Source organism: Varanus komodoensis, unplaced genomic scaffold (genome assembly GCF_004798865.1).
Source record: "Varanus komodoensis strain SLA01 unplaced genomic scaffold, ASM479886v1 scaffold2, whole genome shotgun sequence".
In the NCBI taxonomy this organism is placed as follows: Eukaryota; Metazoa; Chordata; class Lepidosauria; order Squamata; family Varanidae; genus Varanus; species Varanus komodoensis.
Genome location: NW_025335568.1, coordinates 34,094,133 through 34,112,339, shown reverse-complemented (window position 1 = coordinate 34,112,339; position 18,207 = coordinate 34,094,133). Strand labels below are relative to the sequence as shown.

The 18,207-nt window shown below is 43.2% G+C and overlaps 1 protein-coding gene across 3 annotated transcripts in view; it reads left to right on the top strand.

The window, feature by feature from the left end:
• Positions 1-18,207, top strand: part of SEPTIN10 (septin 10) — a 58,121-nt gene that overhangs the window by 14,095 nt on the left and 25,819 nt on the right. For 2 of the 3 annotated variants that reach the window (XM_044428716.1, XM_044428718.1), the window contains exons 3-5: positions 2,911-3,022; positions 8,743-8,938; positions 13,265-13,451. In XM_044428716.1, coding sequence (XP_044284651.1) covers positions 2,911-3,022; positions 8,743-8,938; positions 13,265-13,451 — 495 coding nt within the window. The remainder of the gene's footprint in view (positions 1-2,910; positions 3,023-8,742; positions 8,939-13,264; positions 13,452-18,207) is intronic. The other variant, XM_044428717.1, reaches the window with a different exon arrangement.

Below are 18,207 nucleotides of genomic sequence, written 5' to 3'. Positions count from 1 at the left end.
AACTGATTATCTGGACCCATTTCAGTCCAGCTTCAGACCCGGGTACGGTACTGAATCTGCCTTGGTCGCCCTGTACGATGACCTGTGCAGGGAGAAGGACAGGGGGAGTGCGTCCCTGTTGGTTCTCCTGGACCTCTCAGCGGCTTTCGATACCATCGACCATGGTATCCTTCTGGATAGGCTGGCGGGATTGGGGGTCGGAGGCACCGCTTTGCGGTGGTTCCGCTCCTATCTCAACGACCGATTCCAGAAGGTGGTGTTGGGGGACTATGGCTCTGCGCCATGGCAGCTTTGCCATGGGGTACCGCAGGGTTCCATTTTGTCCCCTTTACTGTTCAATATCTACATGAAACCGCTGGGAGAGGTCATCAGGAGGTGTGGGCTGCGGACCCATCAGTATGCTGATGATACCCAGCTCTACCTCTCGTTTTCCACCAATCCAGGTGAGGCAGTGGCTGTACTGAACCGGTGCCTGGCCGAGGTAATGGGCTGGATGAGGGCCAATAAACTGAAGCTCAATCCAGACAAGACGGAGGTCCTGTTGGTTGGCGGTTCGGGCTTCGGAGAAGGTGACCTGAACCTTGTCCTGAATGGGGTTGCACTCCCTCCTAGGGACAAGGTCCGCAGCTTGGGAGTGCTCCTCGACCCGGAGCTTTCACTTGAAGCTCAGGTGACAACAGCGGCGAGGAGCGCTTTCCTCCAGCTTCGGCTGATTCACCAGCTGCGCCCCTACCTGGAGTACGACTGCCTTGCAACAGTGACTCATGCGCTGGTGACTTCCCGTCTTGACTTCTGTAACGCGCTCTACGTGGGGCTACCCTTGAAGACGGTCCGGATACTTCAATTGGTTCAGAATAGAGCTGCCAGGCTGCTGACGGGGACTGGACGTTATGTTCACATGACGCCAGTTCTCCGTCAGCTTCACTGGCTCCCCATTGAAGTCCGGGCCCAATTCAAGGTGTTGGTAATGACCTATAAAGCCCTAAACGGCTTGGGTCCTGGTTACCTGAAGGAGCGCTTACATCCATATTTGCCCAGTCGCCCCCTGAGATCGGCGGGAGAGGCCCTTCTCCGGGAGCCCTCTGGGAGAGAAATTAGGAGGGTGGCTACTCGGAGAAGGGCTTTCTCAGCGGTGGCGCCTAAGTTATGGAATGCGCTCCCCAGAGAGGTCCGCCTGGCGCCGTCGTTATTTGTTTTTCGGCGCCAGGCTAAGACCTTTTTATTTAAGCAACATTTTAAATGCTAAATACAATTGAATTTTATCTGGCCAGGGCGGCTTATTTTATAATGTGTGTTTTAATTAAGATTATTTTATATGGATTTTAACTTGTTTTATCTATGTTGTAAGCCGCCCCGAGGCTTCGGCGAATGGGGCGGCATAAAAATGTTTTAATAAATAAATAAATAAAATAATAAAAATTGTATAGAATTTCTTTCCTCTTGACCAATTCTGTATAAGCACTAAGATCTCTACTTCTGAGTTCTCCACAAATTGCTACAACTTAAAGTGGTGAGTGCTAGGTGTGGGAAAAAGACACCAAACCTCCCTCAAGTCCATTATACACATGGTGGCATGAAATGCAAAAAACCAGTATCCCATTCGCTATAAATATTGGGAAGAAGTGAGTGGGATTCTTAAGGTTTCTTTCATTTTCTGAAGCCCAGTATGAAGTGTGAGAAGAGTGGCTATCCTACCCTGACATTTTCTGCATGTTAAGATGACTCAGAGGAGGGAAAGAGGCCTTGTCTCACTTTGAGTTAAGCTTCAGGGAAAGCAGGGGTGGTGTAGGTCCCTTGACCAATTTCCCCCTCTCTAAAGCTCAGTGTAAGGTGAAAGACAGGAAACTGATTCCTGTATCGCTCTTGTTGCTGTTCTCTTCCCTATAGCCAGGTTCTATAGGACTTGGTGTTTAACTTAAGTTAAAACTCTGGAGAGGATTCCCTCAAGAAAGGAACACAGAAAAGATGTGTAAGCAGTGATGTGGGGTTGCAAATGTTCTGGAAAAGATTGCAGTGCTTTAATTTTCTGCCAAATTTTTCCCATAAATTTAATAAGTCAGTAAAAATAGATGTATGTCATTTGCAAATGCAACATTAGGCAAGCTTGACAATTTCAAAGTATATTTTTTCAAGTGATTATGCCTAGCCAGCAAAGCCAGTGGGTTGGGAGATAATGGAAGTTGTAGGCCAAAGCATCCTGAGAGCCGTAAGTTATTCATCCTTGCTCTGCTGCTTTGGAATGCTTTTTGATGCAGACTGAAAAATTTTCTATGTTAAGTGAACCTATGCAAATCAACTTAAATTGCATTTCCTGAAAAGCTCACATCAGTTTGTTTGAGATAAGAAGGAGGAAGAGGGACAGGAATGAAAACACTAAATAAATCTTGAAGGAGTGGAAAAACAAAATTCCACTTTTTGTTCATAGTTTTCATATGTTCATCTGGAAAAGCAGGTGGATGGAGGTATGAAAGGGGTGCAAGAAAGAACTTGGATGAAAGAAAGACAGAAGTTGCTATGAAGCGTCTTGATGCACATTTAACATGCCTATCCATAAGTTTCTAATGTTACTGAACCATGGTGGCATGTTTTTCTTTCATGTGATTAGTCTGAGATCTAAGTTTGTTGAAAACCATGTCTTTTCAATAAGAAATCTGGACATCATAAAGGAGCAGTCACCATAATGCTTGTGGAACTTTATATTTGTTAACTGTTTAGAGAGTTTTAACCCTGTTTTCAGGCTGTCTATCTACAGTGGATTTTATTTAGATGGGGAAAATTGAATAGATGATATATTATGCAAGCTCTTAAACTGTTGAGTGTTATCTGACTGAGACTCAACAGTGATTCTCTACTGGCCACATAGATATTGTTTTGCAATAATGAATTCAAATTTACGTTATTTTTTTACAGCAGAATTGCCGACCCTTACCCTTATCTGGTCATGTTGGTTTTGATAGTTTACCAGATCAGTTGGTTAACAAATCTATCCATCAGGGGTTCTGCTTCAACATTCTCTGTATTGGTAAGTAATATGAGTTATTTAATAAGTAATATGAGTTATATAACATGAGCATTATGAGTTATTTGTTCTAAATGTCTCTCTTACTGAAAGGTCTGAAGCAGTGAAGGTGACAAATTGTTACCATTTTCCAGGGGATATTGCCTGCAAGATAGTTGGATGGCAGAACTAAGCTCAACTATGCTTATTTCATTTAGACCCCAATCATTTTCAGCTTTTTAAGCTTCACTTTTAGTGATCTCTTAACAGGTTACTTCTCCTATTTGGTGAGCAGTAATTACACATTAACTGAATTTATATGACACAAAAACCTACCCTGCAAATAAGCCATGGTGGGCAGGTTGTTTTGAAAAGTACCCATGTTGACCCAACAAATGATTGGGTTCATTGAGGGGACTTTGCTGCTCTCCCCTTGTTCCTCCAGGTGGTATCCCAGTGGACACCATGTGACTGATAGCCATGATTGTGACCTGATTTCAGTCACCTGCAGCTGTAATAGAATCCACAGCATAATGATTTTGAGTTTCAGCAAGGAGGAAATGTGCAAGGACGGTGCCCTTGCCTGATCCAGGCAGTGACCATGCCTTGAACATGGGGCAAAGCACTGAGTGTATCACTGGCTCCTGCCACCTTTGCAGGAGGTCTGTTCAGCAGGAAGCTGGTTGCCTGGTATGTTCAGTGGTGGCTCCCCATTCTCATGGCGATACCAGAGTTGAGCAGGATGGGCACCTGCAGCTTTTCCCGCCTCAGGCAGGTGGCAGGCAGGATGATCTGCCTCTTCTTCATCATCTTCACCACATCACATTGCATTACGTTTCTATACCACCCTTAGCCAAAGCTCTCTGGGCAGGTCACGAAAATTTAAGTCACCCATCCTGATTCACTGAGGCCTGACCCTGCTTAGCTTTTAAGATTGGGCAGCATGAGGCACTTCAGGCTATGCAGAAGCTGCCTAATGTCACTGCCTGAAGCATGGGCCATTACCACAGAATTTGTCTCTTGGCTTCCTTTCTGTGACTGGACAGTAGACTTCTCTAGCCTTGGCAAGCATGTTCCTCTTCGCTGGAGAGGCTTGTGCTCCCTTGTTACAAAGGAGCAGATCTGGACCATTGTTCCTGGTGGCTGAGGAGGCCTACTTTTGAGCTTCTGGTAGAAGAGACTGTTGCTGAGTTAATCCAGATCCCTCAGCCCTTTGCCTCTGCCTTTGCTTTTGTCCCCTCTTCCACTGCATCTCTGCCACCAAACTCTTGTTGTTCTCCCTGTCACTTGCTCTGGTCTCCTGTGCCCTGGGAGCTTGGCTGCTCTGTACCACCATGGGCATGGCACATGCTTGGGCACTTTGGAGGCTGCTGTCACGCAGCACTCACTTGGTCAGCTGCCTCCCGGGCCTGTCGGTGCTGTTGCTTAATGCCAGGTCGGTCCAAAATAAGGCAACACTCATCCATGAATTGATCGTGGATGAGAGGGCCGACCTGGCTTGTATCACAGAGACCTGGGCGGGTGAGGGGGGGGGATGTCGCCCTCTCACAACTGTGCCCACCCGGGTACCTGGTCCAGCACCGACCACGCCTGGAGGGGAGGGGAGGGGGGTCGCTCTGGTTTATCGAGCTTCTATTTCCCTTGTGGGGCTTCCTGTCCTCTCGAGGCCGGGGCTGGAGTGCCTCCACTTGGTGTTGGGCAACCGAGACAGATTGGAGATTCTGTTGGTGTACCGTGCACCCTTCTGCCCAACAGACTCCCTGCCTGAGCTGACGGACATCATCTCGGACCTGGTGTTGAGGACTCCCAGGATGTTGGTCCTGGGGGACTTCAGTCTCCATGCCGAGACGGTTCTAACCGGGATGGCTCAGGACTTCATGGCCTCCATGGCGGCCATGGGGCTGTCTCAACACGTCAGTGGCCTGACCCATGAACGTGGACACACTCTGGACCTGGTTTTCTCGACGGGGCAGGCAGAGGGTGATCTGAGGTTGAGGAATTTAAGTTTGACGCCCTTGTCATGGTCAGATCACTTCCTCATACGGTTTGAGCTCGAGAGCGGCCTTTCCCTCTATAAGGGTGCAGACCAGATTGTATTGGTCCGCCCCCGGAGCCGGATGGATCCTGATGGATTCCTGAAAGCTCTGGGGGATTTTCCGGTTGACAGGGCTGGTGATCCTGTCGATGCCCTGGTTGAATTGTGGAATGGGGAGATGACCAGGGCTATTGACACGATCGCTCCCAAGTGTTCTCTGCCACCTGGCAGAGCCTGTTCATCTCCTTGGTATACACCTGAATTACGGGCGATGAAGCAGGTTGGGAGACGTCTAGAGCATAGGTGGAGGAGATCATGGGGTGAATCTGACCGAACACACTTAAGAGCCCATTATTGGGCCTATGCTGTGGTGGTGAGGACGGCGAAGAAGAAATTCTTCTCTGCTTCCATTGCCTCCTCACAATGCCATCCGGCGGAGCTCTTTTGGGTGGTGCAAGGGCTGATACATCCAGGCCCAAAGAAAGATCTCATACCACCCTCAAAGGCCCGCTGTGACGACTTTGCCAGGCATTTCAGGGAGAAAATCACTCAGATTCGTCACGAATTTGACTCTACTATTGAACCAGATTCTACTGAGGAGATGCCAACGACGCCGTTGAGTCCACAATTAATGGATAGATTTCAGTTGTTGTGGCCTGATGATGTGGACAAGGTGCTTGGACAAATATGCCATACCACCTGCTTACTAGACCCATGCCCATCCTGGCTACTTAAGAAAGCCAAGGACGGGATTGGCACCTGGATCCTGGAGGTGGTCAACGCCTCTTTAAGAGACGGTCAGGTACCTTCCCCTTTAAAAGAGGCGGTAGTCCGGCCAGTCCTAAAGAAGGCATCACTGGATCTAGAGGTGGTCGCCAATTATAGACAGGTGGCCAATATCCCGTTCCTGGGCAAGGTGCTAGCATTCTTGCATGAAACTGATTATCTGGACCTATTTCAGTCCGGCTTCAGACCCGGGTATGGCACTGAATCTACCTTGGTCGCCCTGTGCAATGACCTGTGCAGGGAGAGAGACAGGGGGAGTGCGTCCCTGTTAGCTCTCCTGGACCTCTCAGCGGCTTTCGATACCATCGACCATGGTATCCTTCTGATTAGGCTGGCGGGATTGGGAGTTGGAGGCACTGCATGGCGGTGGTTCCGTTCCTATCTCAGCGGCTTATTTCAGAAGGTGGTGCTGGGGGACTATGGCTCTGCGCCATGGCAGTTATGCCATGGAGTTCCGCAGGGGTCCATTTTGTCCCCCTTGCTATTCAACATCTACATGAAACCACTGGGAGAGGTCATCAGGAGGTGTGGGCTGCGGAATCATCAGTACGCTGATGAAACCCAGCTCTACCTCTCGTTTTCCACCAATCCAGGTGAGGCAGTGGCTGTGCTGAACCGGTGCCTGGCCGAGGTAATGGGCTGGATGAGGGCCAATAAACTGAAGTTCAGTCCAGACAAGACGGAGGTCCTGTTGGTGGGTGGTTCGGGACTCGGGATGGGGGACTTGGGCCTTGTCCTAAATGGGGTTGCACTCCCTCTGAGGGACAGGGTTCGCAGCTTAAGAGTGCCCCTAGACCCAGAGCTGTCTTTAGAAGCCCAGGTGATGGCGGTGGCGAGGAGTACTTTCCTTCAGCTTTGGTTGATCCATCAGCTGCGTCCCTTCCTGGAGAACGATTGCCTGGCGACAGTGACACACGCGTTGGTAACTTCCTGATTAGATTTCTACAATGCGCTCTACGTAGGGCCACCCTTGAAGATGGTCCAGATACTTCAATTGGTGCAGAATAGAGCTGCCAGGCTGCTGATGGGGACTGGGCGTTGTTCTCATATAACCCCAGTTCTCCGTCAGCTCCACTGGCTCCCGATTGAAGTCTGGGCCCAATTCAAGGTGTTGGTTATGACCTATAAAGCCCTCAACGGCTTGGGCCCTGGGTATCTAAAGGAACACTTGCGTCCATATATGTCCTCCCACCCCTTGAGATCAGCAACAGATGCCCTTCTCCGGGAACCCTCTGTGAATGATATTAGGAGGGTGAGTACCCGTAGGAGGGCCTTCTCTGCGGTGGCACCCCACCTATGGAATGCGCTCCCCAGAGAGGTCCACCTTGCGCCGTCGTTATTTGTTTTTTGGTGCCAGACTAAGACCTTTTTATTTAAAACTTATTTTAAGTGTTAATTTATTATGTAGGATTTTAAAATTTTTAAGCCGAGATGCACCGGGTTTTAATATATTTAGTGTATAACTTTGTTTTTGTATAATTTTGTATATTTTTGTTTTTGTTGTGAGCCACCCTGAGGCTTTGTTGCGATGCGGGCGGCATAAAAATGTTTTAAATAAATAAATAAATTTATTTAATTAATATTCCACAGTTAATTAGTCCCAAGGGCTTTCTAAGTGGATTAAAAAGAAACAATAAAAATGATATATAATAAAAATATATAAACATACAATAAATAGTAACAGTATGCAATAAAATATACAATATGCAGCTGAGGAATCTCATATAAATAGATTACAATAGTATATTAAATTTGAAAAGTTAAAAAAAGCTACTTGACAAGAGTAGCTAAGGTTTTTTGCCAAGTAGTTTGTGGCCTGTTGGGACACATGGTGGGTTGTAGCCTCTGGTTTGGACATGATGGCAATACACCGTGGGTGACAAGAACCCTGGAACAGCCCACAAGCACTTATTTGAAAAAATAAATCACCCTGGTGAAGCAACCCCTGGTCACCTCATCCAACAAGCAACCTATAATGACAAACAAGGGTGGGCCATTGATTAATATACAGCATTTATTATCATGGTATTGGAAGAATCAAAATGCTGTTTTATTTTGTTTTCTTCAAAGCCTGTGTTGAACTACTTGCCAGAACTAAAAAAAAGTTTGAGAATTATATATAAAGAATCTGATTTTAATCAGGGTGTAATCAGGAACAGAATTTGGCAGGAAATCTTTATTAGCAAATTGCTAATAGAAGTTCAGATACTTAACAGGAGCTGAAAATAGTTGAATGAGGCTTCAGAATTCCTTGAAGTTGTTGCAAAAAAGTAGTATGTTTGAGGAAATACCCATAAAATTCAAGGCTTCCCAGCCCTGCAGCAGTACTACTTAGCTTTATCCTATCCTCTGGCCACCCAGGATCAAGAAATAGACAATGAAGCCATATCTTTATGGTAGGCTCTTTCCAAGGACTGTGTTGAAGAAATTAAAATGTTCTAACCCGAATGAAGTTTTTTAAAATTATGCCACTTGGATGGCTCCCATACTGGAAGATTTACTTTCAAGGAAGCTAAACAACTTTCCATGAATTACTGCAGCCCAGATACGATTTCCATTGAGTGAAAAGAGCAAAACTGAGGTGAAATTGAGATTATGAGGGAGAAATAAAAATGTGTAGGAGTGGGAAGGAGGATGCTAATTGGGTAATATGGGAAAATATAGTATTTCATGCATTTTCTGGAGGAATTTCTTGATCAGTTACTGCTGCAAAGGAATACCTAAAAAGTTCCTGGTATCTCTGAATACTCTCATTATTAAGGTAATGGTAAATTCATTTTGCATTCTTTTCAAATGGGAGACATTTTATTTATTTATTTATTTATTTAAACAACTTACAGACATGCATTTAATCTATGTTGTAGTGGCTCTGATTTGTGTTACAAATTTGTGTCACACCTTTTGTAATTTCCTTTAATTTTAGGAGAGACAGGAATTGGAAAATCAACCCTGATTGACAGTTTGTTTAATACCAGTTTTGATGACCGTGTGTCAACACACTTTCAGCCAAATGTAAGACTGAAAGCTGAGACTTATGAACTCCAGGAAAGCAATGTTCGGTTGAAGTTGACAATTGTAAATACTGTTGGATTCGGTGACCAGATAAACAAAGATGATAGGTTAGTATCATTCAAACATTTGTCCATCTAAACTCTGACTTCTACATTGTGTATTAGTATTGGTATGGTCATTTATTTAACATAGCATTTAAAGAAACCATAGCTATAGCTTATTGGAAAGACAGTCCTTTTTATGTGCTAATCCAGGGAACATTTTTAAAGTCATAGGAGAAAGCCTATTACAATCAATCAGTCAATCTATCAGTCAGTCATTCTTTATTTGAGTCAGCCATAGGCTTTAGGATATAAAATACAAATGTATGGAAATAAGAACAAATACAAGGTACTAAGCTAAAATTCCCTTAAAACATTCCATGATTTATGTTAGATACCAGTGCCAAAATTATTGCATAATCTGTTGTACATAGCCTCTCAAAACCTATAGATGTTTGAGCTCTGAAACAAAAATAAATCTTTTGATAGGACTGGCTAAGAATCTGGCAGGTTTCACCATGACCTGTTTATTTTGATCTGCTAAAAGAAAAGACACATAAGCAGAAACAGGTTGCCTTGGAATAGGTAGCAGGGGAGGGGTATTCTTGGTGGTCTCTGTGCATCATGCATAAGGGCTCTACACTTGCGTGTGCATGTTGTCGGGATGATTTTCTAGTTAAGCTTGTTCTGGTGGGAGTCCCTCCCCTCCTTCCCCTTGGTGTAATTAAGAGGTACTCCTGCCATTTTCCCCAATTCTTTTTTGTCTACCTTGGGTCACTTCCTTGTGATTCTAACATTTGTATTGCCGTTCTTCTTGATCTTTCTATTGTTCTCTCTGTCTCTTGTTTACTCGCTTTGCTCCGTTTTCACTCTTTCACAAAATCCCTGCTTTATTCCAAGAACAAACAAACAATGTAATCTCTTTAAAAAAAACCAGCAATCCTATCAACAACTTTTTTTTGTGGGTGGGATGTGTCCACTTTGAAAGCCATCTACCTTCCCACATCCTTCTGCCTGGGAAAGGACACCATGTGCATTCCAGGCTGCACTGCCTAGCATTCATGTGCCAGGCCCGAAGAACTGAGTGGGCCGACTTAGGGCTGTGCTATGGACCTGAGCCCTTATGGCTATCAGTTGGCCGTGATACTGCTGCCGGAGCACCCATCCACAGCTCTTCCTTTTCCGCCTTCCATTGGCAGCTGCTGGGGAAGCATTGAAACAATAACTCATGTATGATTATTTTGTAATGTTTATAAAGATCTAACGACCAAGGTGATTAAGGTTGCTGTAACTGATGTTCTTCAAGTGGTCACCAGTGTATTTATACATATGGGCTGTGCGTCTGCACAGGGCCCATTGTTGGGAAGATTTTCCTAGCTGAACTCATTCTGGTGGAAGCCTCTCCTCTCCCTTCCCTTGGTGTACCTGGGGGCTGTTGTGACCTTGGACCTGGGGAGGGAGGCTGATAAATGACTGACCCATACCATCCTGATATGGGTCCAAATTGAAACTATGGTACTGAGGCTGTGTGGGGCCGGTGGGTGGGTTGTGTGAATGCACAGATGACCACTCAAAGAACATCAGTTACAGGTAAGCAACATTACTTTCTTCTTCATGGTCTCTGTGCATTACACATAAAGGTGACTAGTGAGCTTACTTCAATATGAAGGTAGGCAGGTATCAGTGGGAGGCCAGCAAGAGCACCATTCGGCTGACAGGAGTAAACTTACCTGGTGCAGACATTGAGCAGGTAGTGGTGGGTGCAGGTTGACAGGATGGATGTCCTGTCCTGAGTACACAAAAGCCCGCTCTCTGTGCTACCTTCTCAAGATTTGTCAGTTTCAGTCCAGGGGTCAAGGCTGTATGTTTAGTGCACGTCTGAAGCTCCACGTCAGATGAGGGTGTCCAAAAGAATGTCCAGTAAACAGGTCCGGAATCTAAATACCAGTTAATGTCAACATAGTCCAGGAACACAGATAAGGCTGCTTGTTGTTTGTAACACAGAGCAACTCTGCCTGAACTAATTTATAGCCAGCTGTAACTCAGCACAGCAGGTCAATTAAGTCAGTGTGCTGTTTCAGGGAAACCTCCCCTTTCAGAATGTTTGGATTTCTGTCAAAGTCGAAGCTGTACTCCTTTCTATGGGGTGGATTCCCTCTGCCTCTGACTCCTGCTCTTGGGGAGCCACAGGGGCTGCCCCTAAAGGTCCTGGCTCCTCATTCTCTAATAGTGGACAGTCACCTGCAGCCTTGACCCCTGTGCATGATTGTGGCTGGAGCTCACTGCCCTTGCTTCCCTTGTCTGAGGAATCCTCCCCCAGGTAGGACATGACATTGGGCCACATCACCACTCTGTGGAGAAGCTGCAGTGGGGTACCAGCATGCAGCACTGAAGACATTGCCATTGCCCTGGTGCAATTAACTTGCCCCCCAAGTTTATCTGATGGCAGTTTATTCAGCATTGTATATGTAAGAGCTTGTCCCTGTGTTAGAACTATTATATTTTGCAGTCACAATGACAATGTATCAAATGACTGAGGTGGAAAATGACCGTACTGTGGGCAATGTTTTTCTGCAATAGCCAAATTATTCTGTTGTTCAATATCATATATGCACTTTTTAATTAAAGGCTCTTGCTTTGCTGAGTCCTGACTTTAATAAGTGCTGTGGCGATAGACCCAAAAAGTGATTTGACACACTTCATCCAAGCACTCTCATGGGAGTCCTGCAGGATCAAAGAGAGTAATATAGTGGAAGTTAATTACAACCAGAGCCAGAAATTGAGTGTCCTACACCAGGGCTGTAAGTTGATGGAAGTAAGGGTAGGCTACAGGTGCAGCAAAGCTTTTGGAACACAACATGGAACCAAAAAAGATTTCCCTCAGGAACTTAGACTGAAGAGCTTCCACATCTCCATTGTCTGCATCCGCCCATATATGGGCCCTGTAAAGTAGATATGCTAGAGATTTAGCTCTGCTTCAAGTGCTGATGGTCTGCACTTGTCCCTTTTGTGCAGAAAAAGCATGTCAGGATTTTAGAACTCAGAGATGTCTTTTCCACCACAAATTTCTATGGGCTGACCAAGTCCCTGTTGTCTGAAAAACCACTCCAAGATCGTTAAATACTTTAACTTGTTTATCCATAGACCAACAATGGACCCTGTGGTTTCTAGAAAATGCAGTGACTTTAGATTTGTTGTAAGAGCCAACTGTTCTTAATGACAACACTTGAAGAATGCCCTCAACAATCTTTATGCCCACTTTAGTTTGGGATAGGAGTACAGCATAATCTACATACAAAAGGCTGGAAAATAGACAGAAAGCCTATTACCATAGTGACAATGTGACTTTTTTTTCTAAAGGCATAAGCCCCAACCCTAGAAACAATAATTAGGCTCCAAAAGGCCACTTTATGCTTATCAAAAGGCTTCCAAAAGTCAGTGCAAATTTTGACTTTGTTTTTCCACTGAGCAGGTGAAAACAAATTCTGCTGTCTGTTGTAGGAAAGCAAGTATTCAAGGAAAACAAAGACCCTTTAAAAATGAACAAATCTTTAGATTTTGAGCATTAAAAATACTTGGCACAATCAAGTGAAAGTTAATGGAATCTAGTTACTGGAATGTATAATGTAAAATGTGATTGGAAAAGTAATAGCTGAGGCTCTTCAAAAACGTTTGATTTCTGTTGGTTTTTCAGCAATTCACAAATCCGCTAATGGTGGCAAGGGTCCCTTTCCCCTCTGGTGAACATGACAAATGAGACCCTCTCTTCTGTATGTTTTTGCTGCCTCCTTCTTGCTCCATTGTAACCCATTTGTAGCACCAACTGGTGCTGAGCAACATCCCCCTCGCTTTCCTCCAGAATGGCCTGTCCTTGACAGCCCTGCTCAGTTCTTGTAAACTGAAGACTGTGTCTTCCTTTATGGAATCAATCCATCTCCAGTTTGGTCTTCCTCTTCTTCTGCCTTCAGCTTTCCCTAGCATTAGTGTCTTCTCCAGTGAGTCTTGCCTTCTCATTATGTGCTCAAAGCAGAACAGCTTCAGCTTCATCGTTTTTGCTTCCTGGGCAGATTCTAGCTCAATTTGATCTCAGACCCACTTGTTAGTCTTTCTGTTGGTCCACAAGGCTCTCCTCCAACACCATGTTTCAAACACATGAGTTTTCTTCTTGTCAGTTTTCTTCACTGTTCAGCTTTCACAGCTATGCTGAGATGGTTATATACTAATAAAGAGGAGAGCTGATATATTTTAGACTAAAAAGAACTTTGCAAAGTAGCATTAAGTTAATGTTATGGTTGTTTTTATTGCCCTCTGACATTATGTGCAAAACAGTACATTAGCATGAAATTAAACTCCTGCCTTCTAATCCAAACTCAGTTTTTCCTCTCTCTTCAGCTATCAGCCAGTAGTGGATTACATTGATGCACAATTTGAGGCCTACCTCCAGGAAGAGCTGAAAATTAAACGGTCTTTATATAATTACCATGACACTCGCATCCACGTGTGCCTGTACTTTATTTCACCTACAGGGCATTCCCTTAAAACTCTTGATTTATTAACCATGAAAAATCTGGATAGTAAGGTAAGATTTTAAAATGCTTTAGCAAAAATAGTAAAATCATTTCACATAACTTATCTCTTACAGTGCACATAATGTACACTCCTACTGGATTTTTGTCTGCTGGATGGAAGCCTGTCTCGGAAGCTTTCAAGACCCCTGTGCCTTGCTGGGCCACTGCTGGTGGGGTGGGAGGAGCAACTTAAGAGATTTTCACTTCCCCATCCTGCTTTACACTGTTTCCCAGGAGATGGGCCTCTGAGCCCACCCAATGTAATGAGCCTGGTGCAGCTGAAGAAGCCTTTTGTTCTGTGGATCTGTGGCCTCTTGCATCCCGTGTCCACAGTAGCTATCCAAGAAGACAGTCCAGTGCAGAGCTCAGTGTGGCAGTGGCTGCAAGGCCGGGGCAAAATCCGTATTTCGGATTTCCCCTCCCAAGGCTGCAGTAGTGTCTGTTGTCTTGAGAGGTGAAATCTACTTCTTATATTCCCTACAATGTTTTCTCAGCATGCAGAAGATTACTCTGACCAGGTCCTTTTGAATATAGTAGGTTTATGAAAGTAGGGCAAAACAAGATACTCCAGTCTTTCATTACATTAGCATTAAGGCTGAAAAAAAAACCACACCAATTCAGCAAAAACATTGCATAGGATTGAAATGAAGTTGAGTATGCTTTCCCTTGCTGAAAGTTTATTTGAACATTGTTGGTTGAAAACAAATGTAGTAATAGTGGCTAATATGCTTCATAATGCTGTAGCAAGGCAGTTAATATCTGTGATGATGCCCATGTCTAGTACAATCAACAGTGTAAGTTGTCTTCCCAACCCATTTCTCATATGGCTGGGAAACTGGTGAGGATCCTGTAACTATTAGGCAATAATTTGGCACTCTGTTTTTGCTCTTGAATTTGTCTCTTTTGGAGCAGGAGAACGTAGGAAACATTCTATTTTTAACAATATGGTCAACTTTCCATGAATTTATGAGGTTTTCTGAAACACAGCAGCTCTGACATAATGGCTTAGGCAGCTCTGCCCTTTGTATACCTAATAAGCAGGAAAGGTAGGTTGTAGATTAATTGGGAGAGTTAATAACAGATGAGGGCCTCTCAAGCACAGCCAGGTCCAGCTCACACTTAGGAATAAACTAGATAGTGCACGTGTCACACAAGCAATGGCAACATTCTGGAAGGATGCAGAGAGAAATGGGCAATTGCAAGCACCCTATTCTAGCATTGGAAGGATGACTGTTTGAATGACATTTTGGAAATAACGCAAAGAAGCTGAAGCTACAACTGAAATGGTATATCAACAGTTGTTTATTGCTGTTACTGATATTCCGTATTTCAGGATACAAGGTAGCTTAGAAGTAACATGAAGATATATTAATAAAATTACTGTGAAATAAATTAGTCTACAAATACAGAAGACTGTAAAGTAGCAGATAGAATTCATTTATTTACTTCCTGACTTTTTTCTTTCAAGGAACTCAAAGCAGCTTACATAATTTACCTCCTTCTCTCAGTCTTGGCCTCACAACAACCACCCTAGGAGGTATGTTGGGTTAAAGTTTGTGATTGGCACAAAGGCCCCTGTGAGCTACACAGCTGAGTGAGGGCTAGGCCCCAGGTTGCCTGACTCTTAACTACTGTACCACTCTGGCTCTCAGATGGGAATACTAAAAATGGGTTGTATTAATATATGAAGCAGTCAGACCAGTTAGCTACAGAAAACTATATAGTTAAGGCACACTTGTTTAATGAAATGTGTTTTTCTTTGACTCTACCTGGTATCAATATTGGCAGTCTGTGAATGCAAGTATACTGTTAATCTTGTTAGAATCCCTGTCCACATCATACTACTATTTCAGTACAGAATTTGACTATGTATTCTGAAAAACACATCTAAGAACTAGTCAATTAAGAATGCAAAAATATAAGCTGCCTCAGTGTGCTGATTTGCCTCCCATATCAAAATGTTGTAGAGACGAATTGTACTGAAAAATAAAGGCAACCATTCAGCCAGTTAGTTTTATAGCATCATACAATTGAACTTCATATTCAGCAAGACAGCAGAGATGTGAGAGAGGAATGGAAATGGAACCACTCGGTACCAGCAAAGCTGTATAACCATGACCAGTCACTTGTATTAAAGTTTATCTTCTGGCTTTTGAAAATCCAGACTCTGTTTTAATTAAATCTGCTTAAATTTAATCTTATTTTGTAGGTCATACATACAAAAGAAAAGAGAAATTGTAATCTTTGCCTGAAGGCAGATGAGATTAAAATAGGTTTGGGATGCAATCATTCTTTCTTCCTGGGAGTAAGCCATGCTGAAATCAGTGGTACTCATATAAACTGCAGAATAAACTGCATAGAATTCTGCTTTTAATGGCAATTAGAATTAATAACAGCTCTCCATGAAGTTGGAACAGTTTCTCACATAACCAGTTCATGTATGGTTATGTTTCTAAGGACATGAAGCTGAGGGTGCATTATTACAGCTGTTTTCAAACTTTTTTTTTCTGCTGACCACTTGAACATTGTTGGGATTCTTGGCAGGTCACTTAGTAATTTTACTAACAAATCAAAGCACATTTTATTGTAATAACTGTGACATTGCCTTATAGTTGGGTGTTTCTTTTTGTGAGCAAAATTTAGTAAAGTCAGGTCACAGCCCTTTATTTTCATTTTATTATATTCTGCACTATTTTACTCAGTGCTGCTGGTTTTAATCTGTTCAATTCTATTTTGTACTATTTTGGTTTTATTTTAATTTAAAACAGCTTAAGATGTAATAAATGAGTTGTTTTCAGGAGTTTTGAAATGTCTGTTCATTTGAGATAAATACTGTTCCTTAGGGCTAAGTTTTTCATTAGCATTTAGCATTTCATAAAATCATAGAATCATGGAATAGTAGAATTAGAAGGGGCCAGAGGCCATTGGGTCCAACCCCCTCCTTGGTGCAGAACTCTAGGTTAAACCATCTCTACTGCTTTTTCATTTTACAAGCTGTTCCATGCTAATTAAAGTAGCTGCTCATCATGATTTAAAGACCAAATGCCATTAACTAAAACAAGTACTCCTTAGAGGGAGTGAAAAATTAATTTAAAAATTAAGGACAAAGTCTTGTACACATGTTTGAATAATAAATCATAATACTTCAGTTCTATTTAAAGCAATGAATTTTCTGGAGCAACAATTAATTATCATCATAAATAGTAATTACTGTACTGCAGTCCTGTTTGGACTCAACTTAGGAACATGAAGAGCTGTCTTGTGCTGAGTTAAGCTGTTGTTCAACCCTGACTGGCCCCTGTGGCTCTTTGGGGCTTTGGGCAAGAGTTTTTCTAAGCTTTCTAGCTTACCTGGAGATGCTGAGGATTGAATCTGGGATCTCCTGCATACAGAACACCTGATCTACCACTGAGCTGTGGTTCCTCTTTGTTCCTATTGTTCCCTGTGGCCATGTTTTAGCTAAGGTACTAAACTTGTACCACTAGACTGCAGGTGATGGAGTTCACATGACAGAATAAACACTTTTTATAACAGTTTTTCCCCATGTGTGAGGCAGGCATGTTCCAACATGTAAACTCTTCCTTGCAGTCTGAAGTGCTACACATCAGATACTGGTTTTCCTTCTTAGATAGAACTAGGCCTGTATGTTTGTAGTTAAACAGAGAACATTGTGTTTGGTGTTACTGCATCAGCCTGTACACATCTGTGATTCCATCAGGTAGTAGGCGGTAGCAGTCAGCAGTATGTATATTGAACACATACTGTTTGCAAAGATTGCTAAGTTCTTTAATTGCTTTTTGTTTGGTACATTTATATCCTCTCCTTATTTCCATTTCTTAACTGAAATAGCATCCATGGTGCTTTTAGGTGATTTCCCACTTGGGCACTGATCAGGCGTAAACCAGCGTAGCTTCAACAGTGCGGCTGCGTCACATACTTTGAGCTCATTCCCTGTTTTAGGGTACATTCAAATGTTGTGCTACAGACACTGCTATGAAACCAAGTTCTTTTCAGCAACAAATAATGTAAGACTAGTACATAGAATTTAAAACATAAGCTCATTTTATAAATGTGATGTGATCATAGGTTTTGATATTGTAAAATATTGTGTGCCTGAATTGCTCGTGGAATACTCATTGTTAGTGACCAGTGGATTAGTATGACAGGTGAAAATCAAGCAAAGGTCTGGAGAGGAACTTGAATTCTGCCCCTCTCAGTTCTCTCTCCTTCACCTACATCCTCATTTCTAGCCATGCCCTGCAATTCCTCCCATAAGCTTCATTCATTTTTGCTTAACACTTCCTCTTGGCATTTCTCACGGAGTACAGGTAGAGAGTAGCTCTTATGGCAGAGGATGTTGTCATAAAAGGCTCCTAATTAGCTGAAGTGTCAAGTTTAAAGGCATTGGTGTGGAGGGCGGATTTGGTTTTTGAGCTTGTGGCTGACTCAGGGGAAAACATTACAAGTATTGCGTACAAAATAAGTATTAAACTCCCAGCAGCAATGCAAACAGTCTTCCCTGTAACCAGATGGAAAGCAGACAGGAAAGCTACCTTTTTGCATTATTTATTCCCATATCAAGGATTTTCACCTGATTATGATTGTCAACATTTCTTTAGAAGAAATATGTTCAGCTCATGGGGGAGTATATTCCAGCACATTTGGCTTGTAATTGAGAAAGACACAGGAATAGGCACTGGTAGAAAGAAGCTATAAGAATTTATAGCTTCATTGCTGGAGTACAAATAAGGGACTCCATGAAATTTT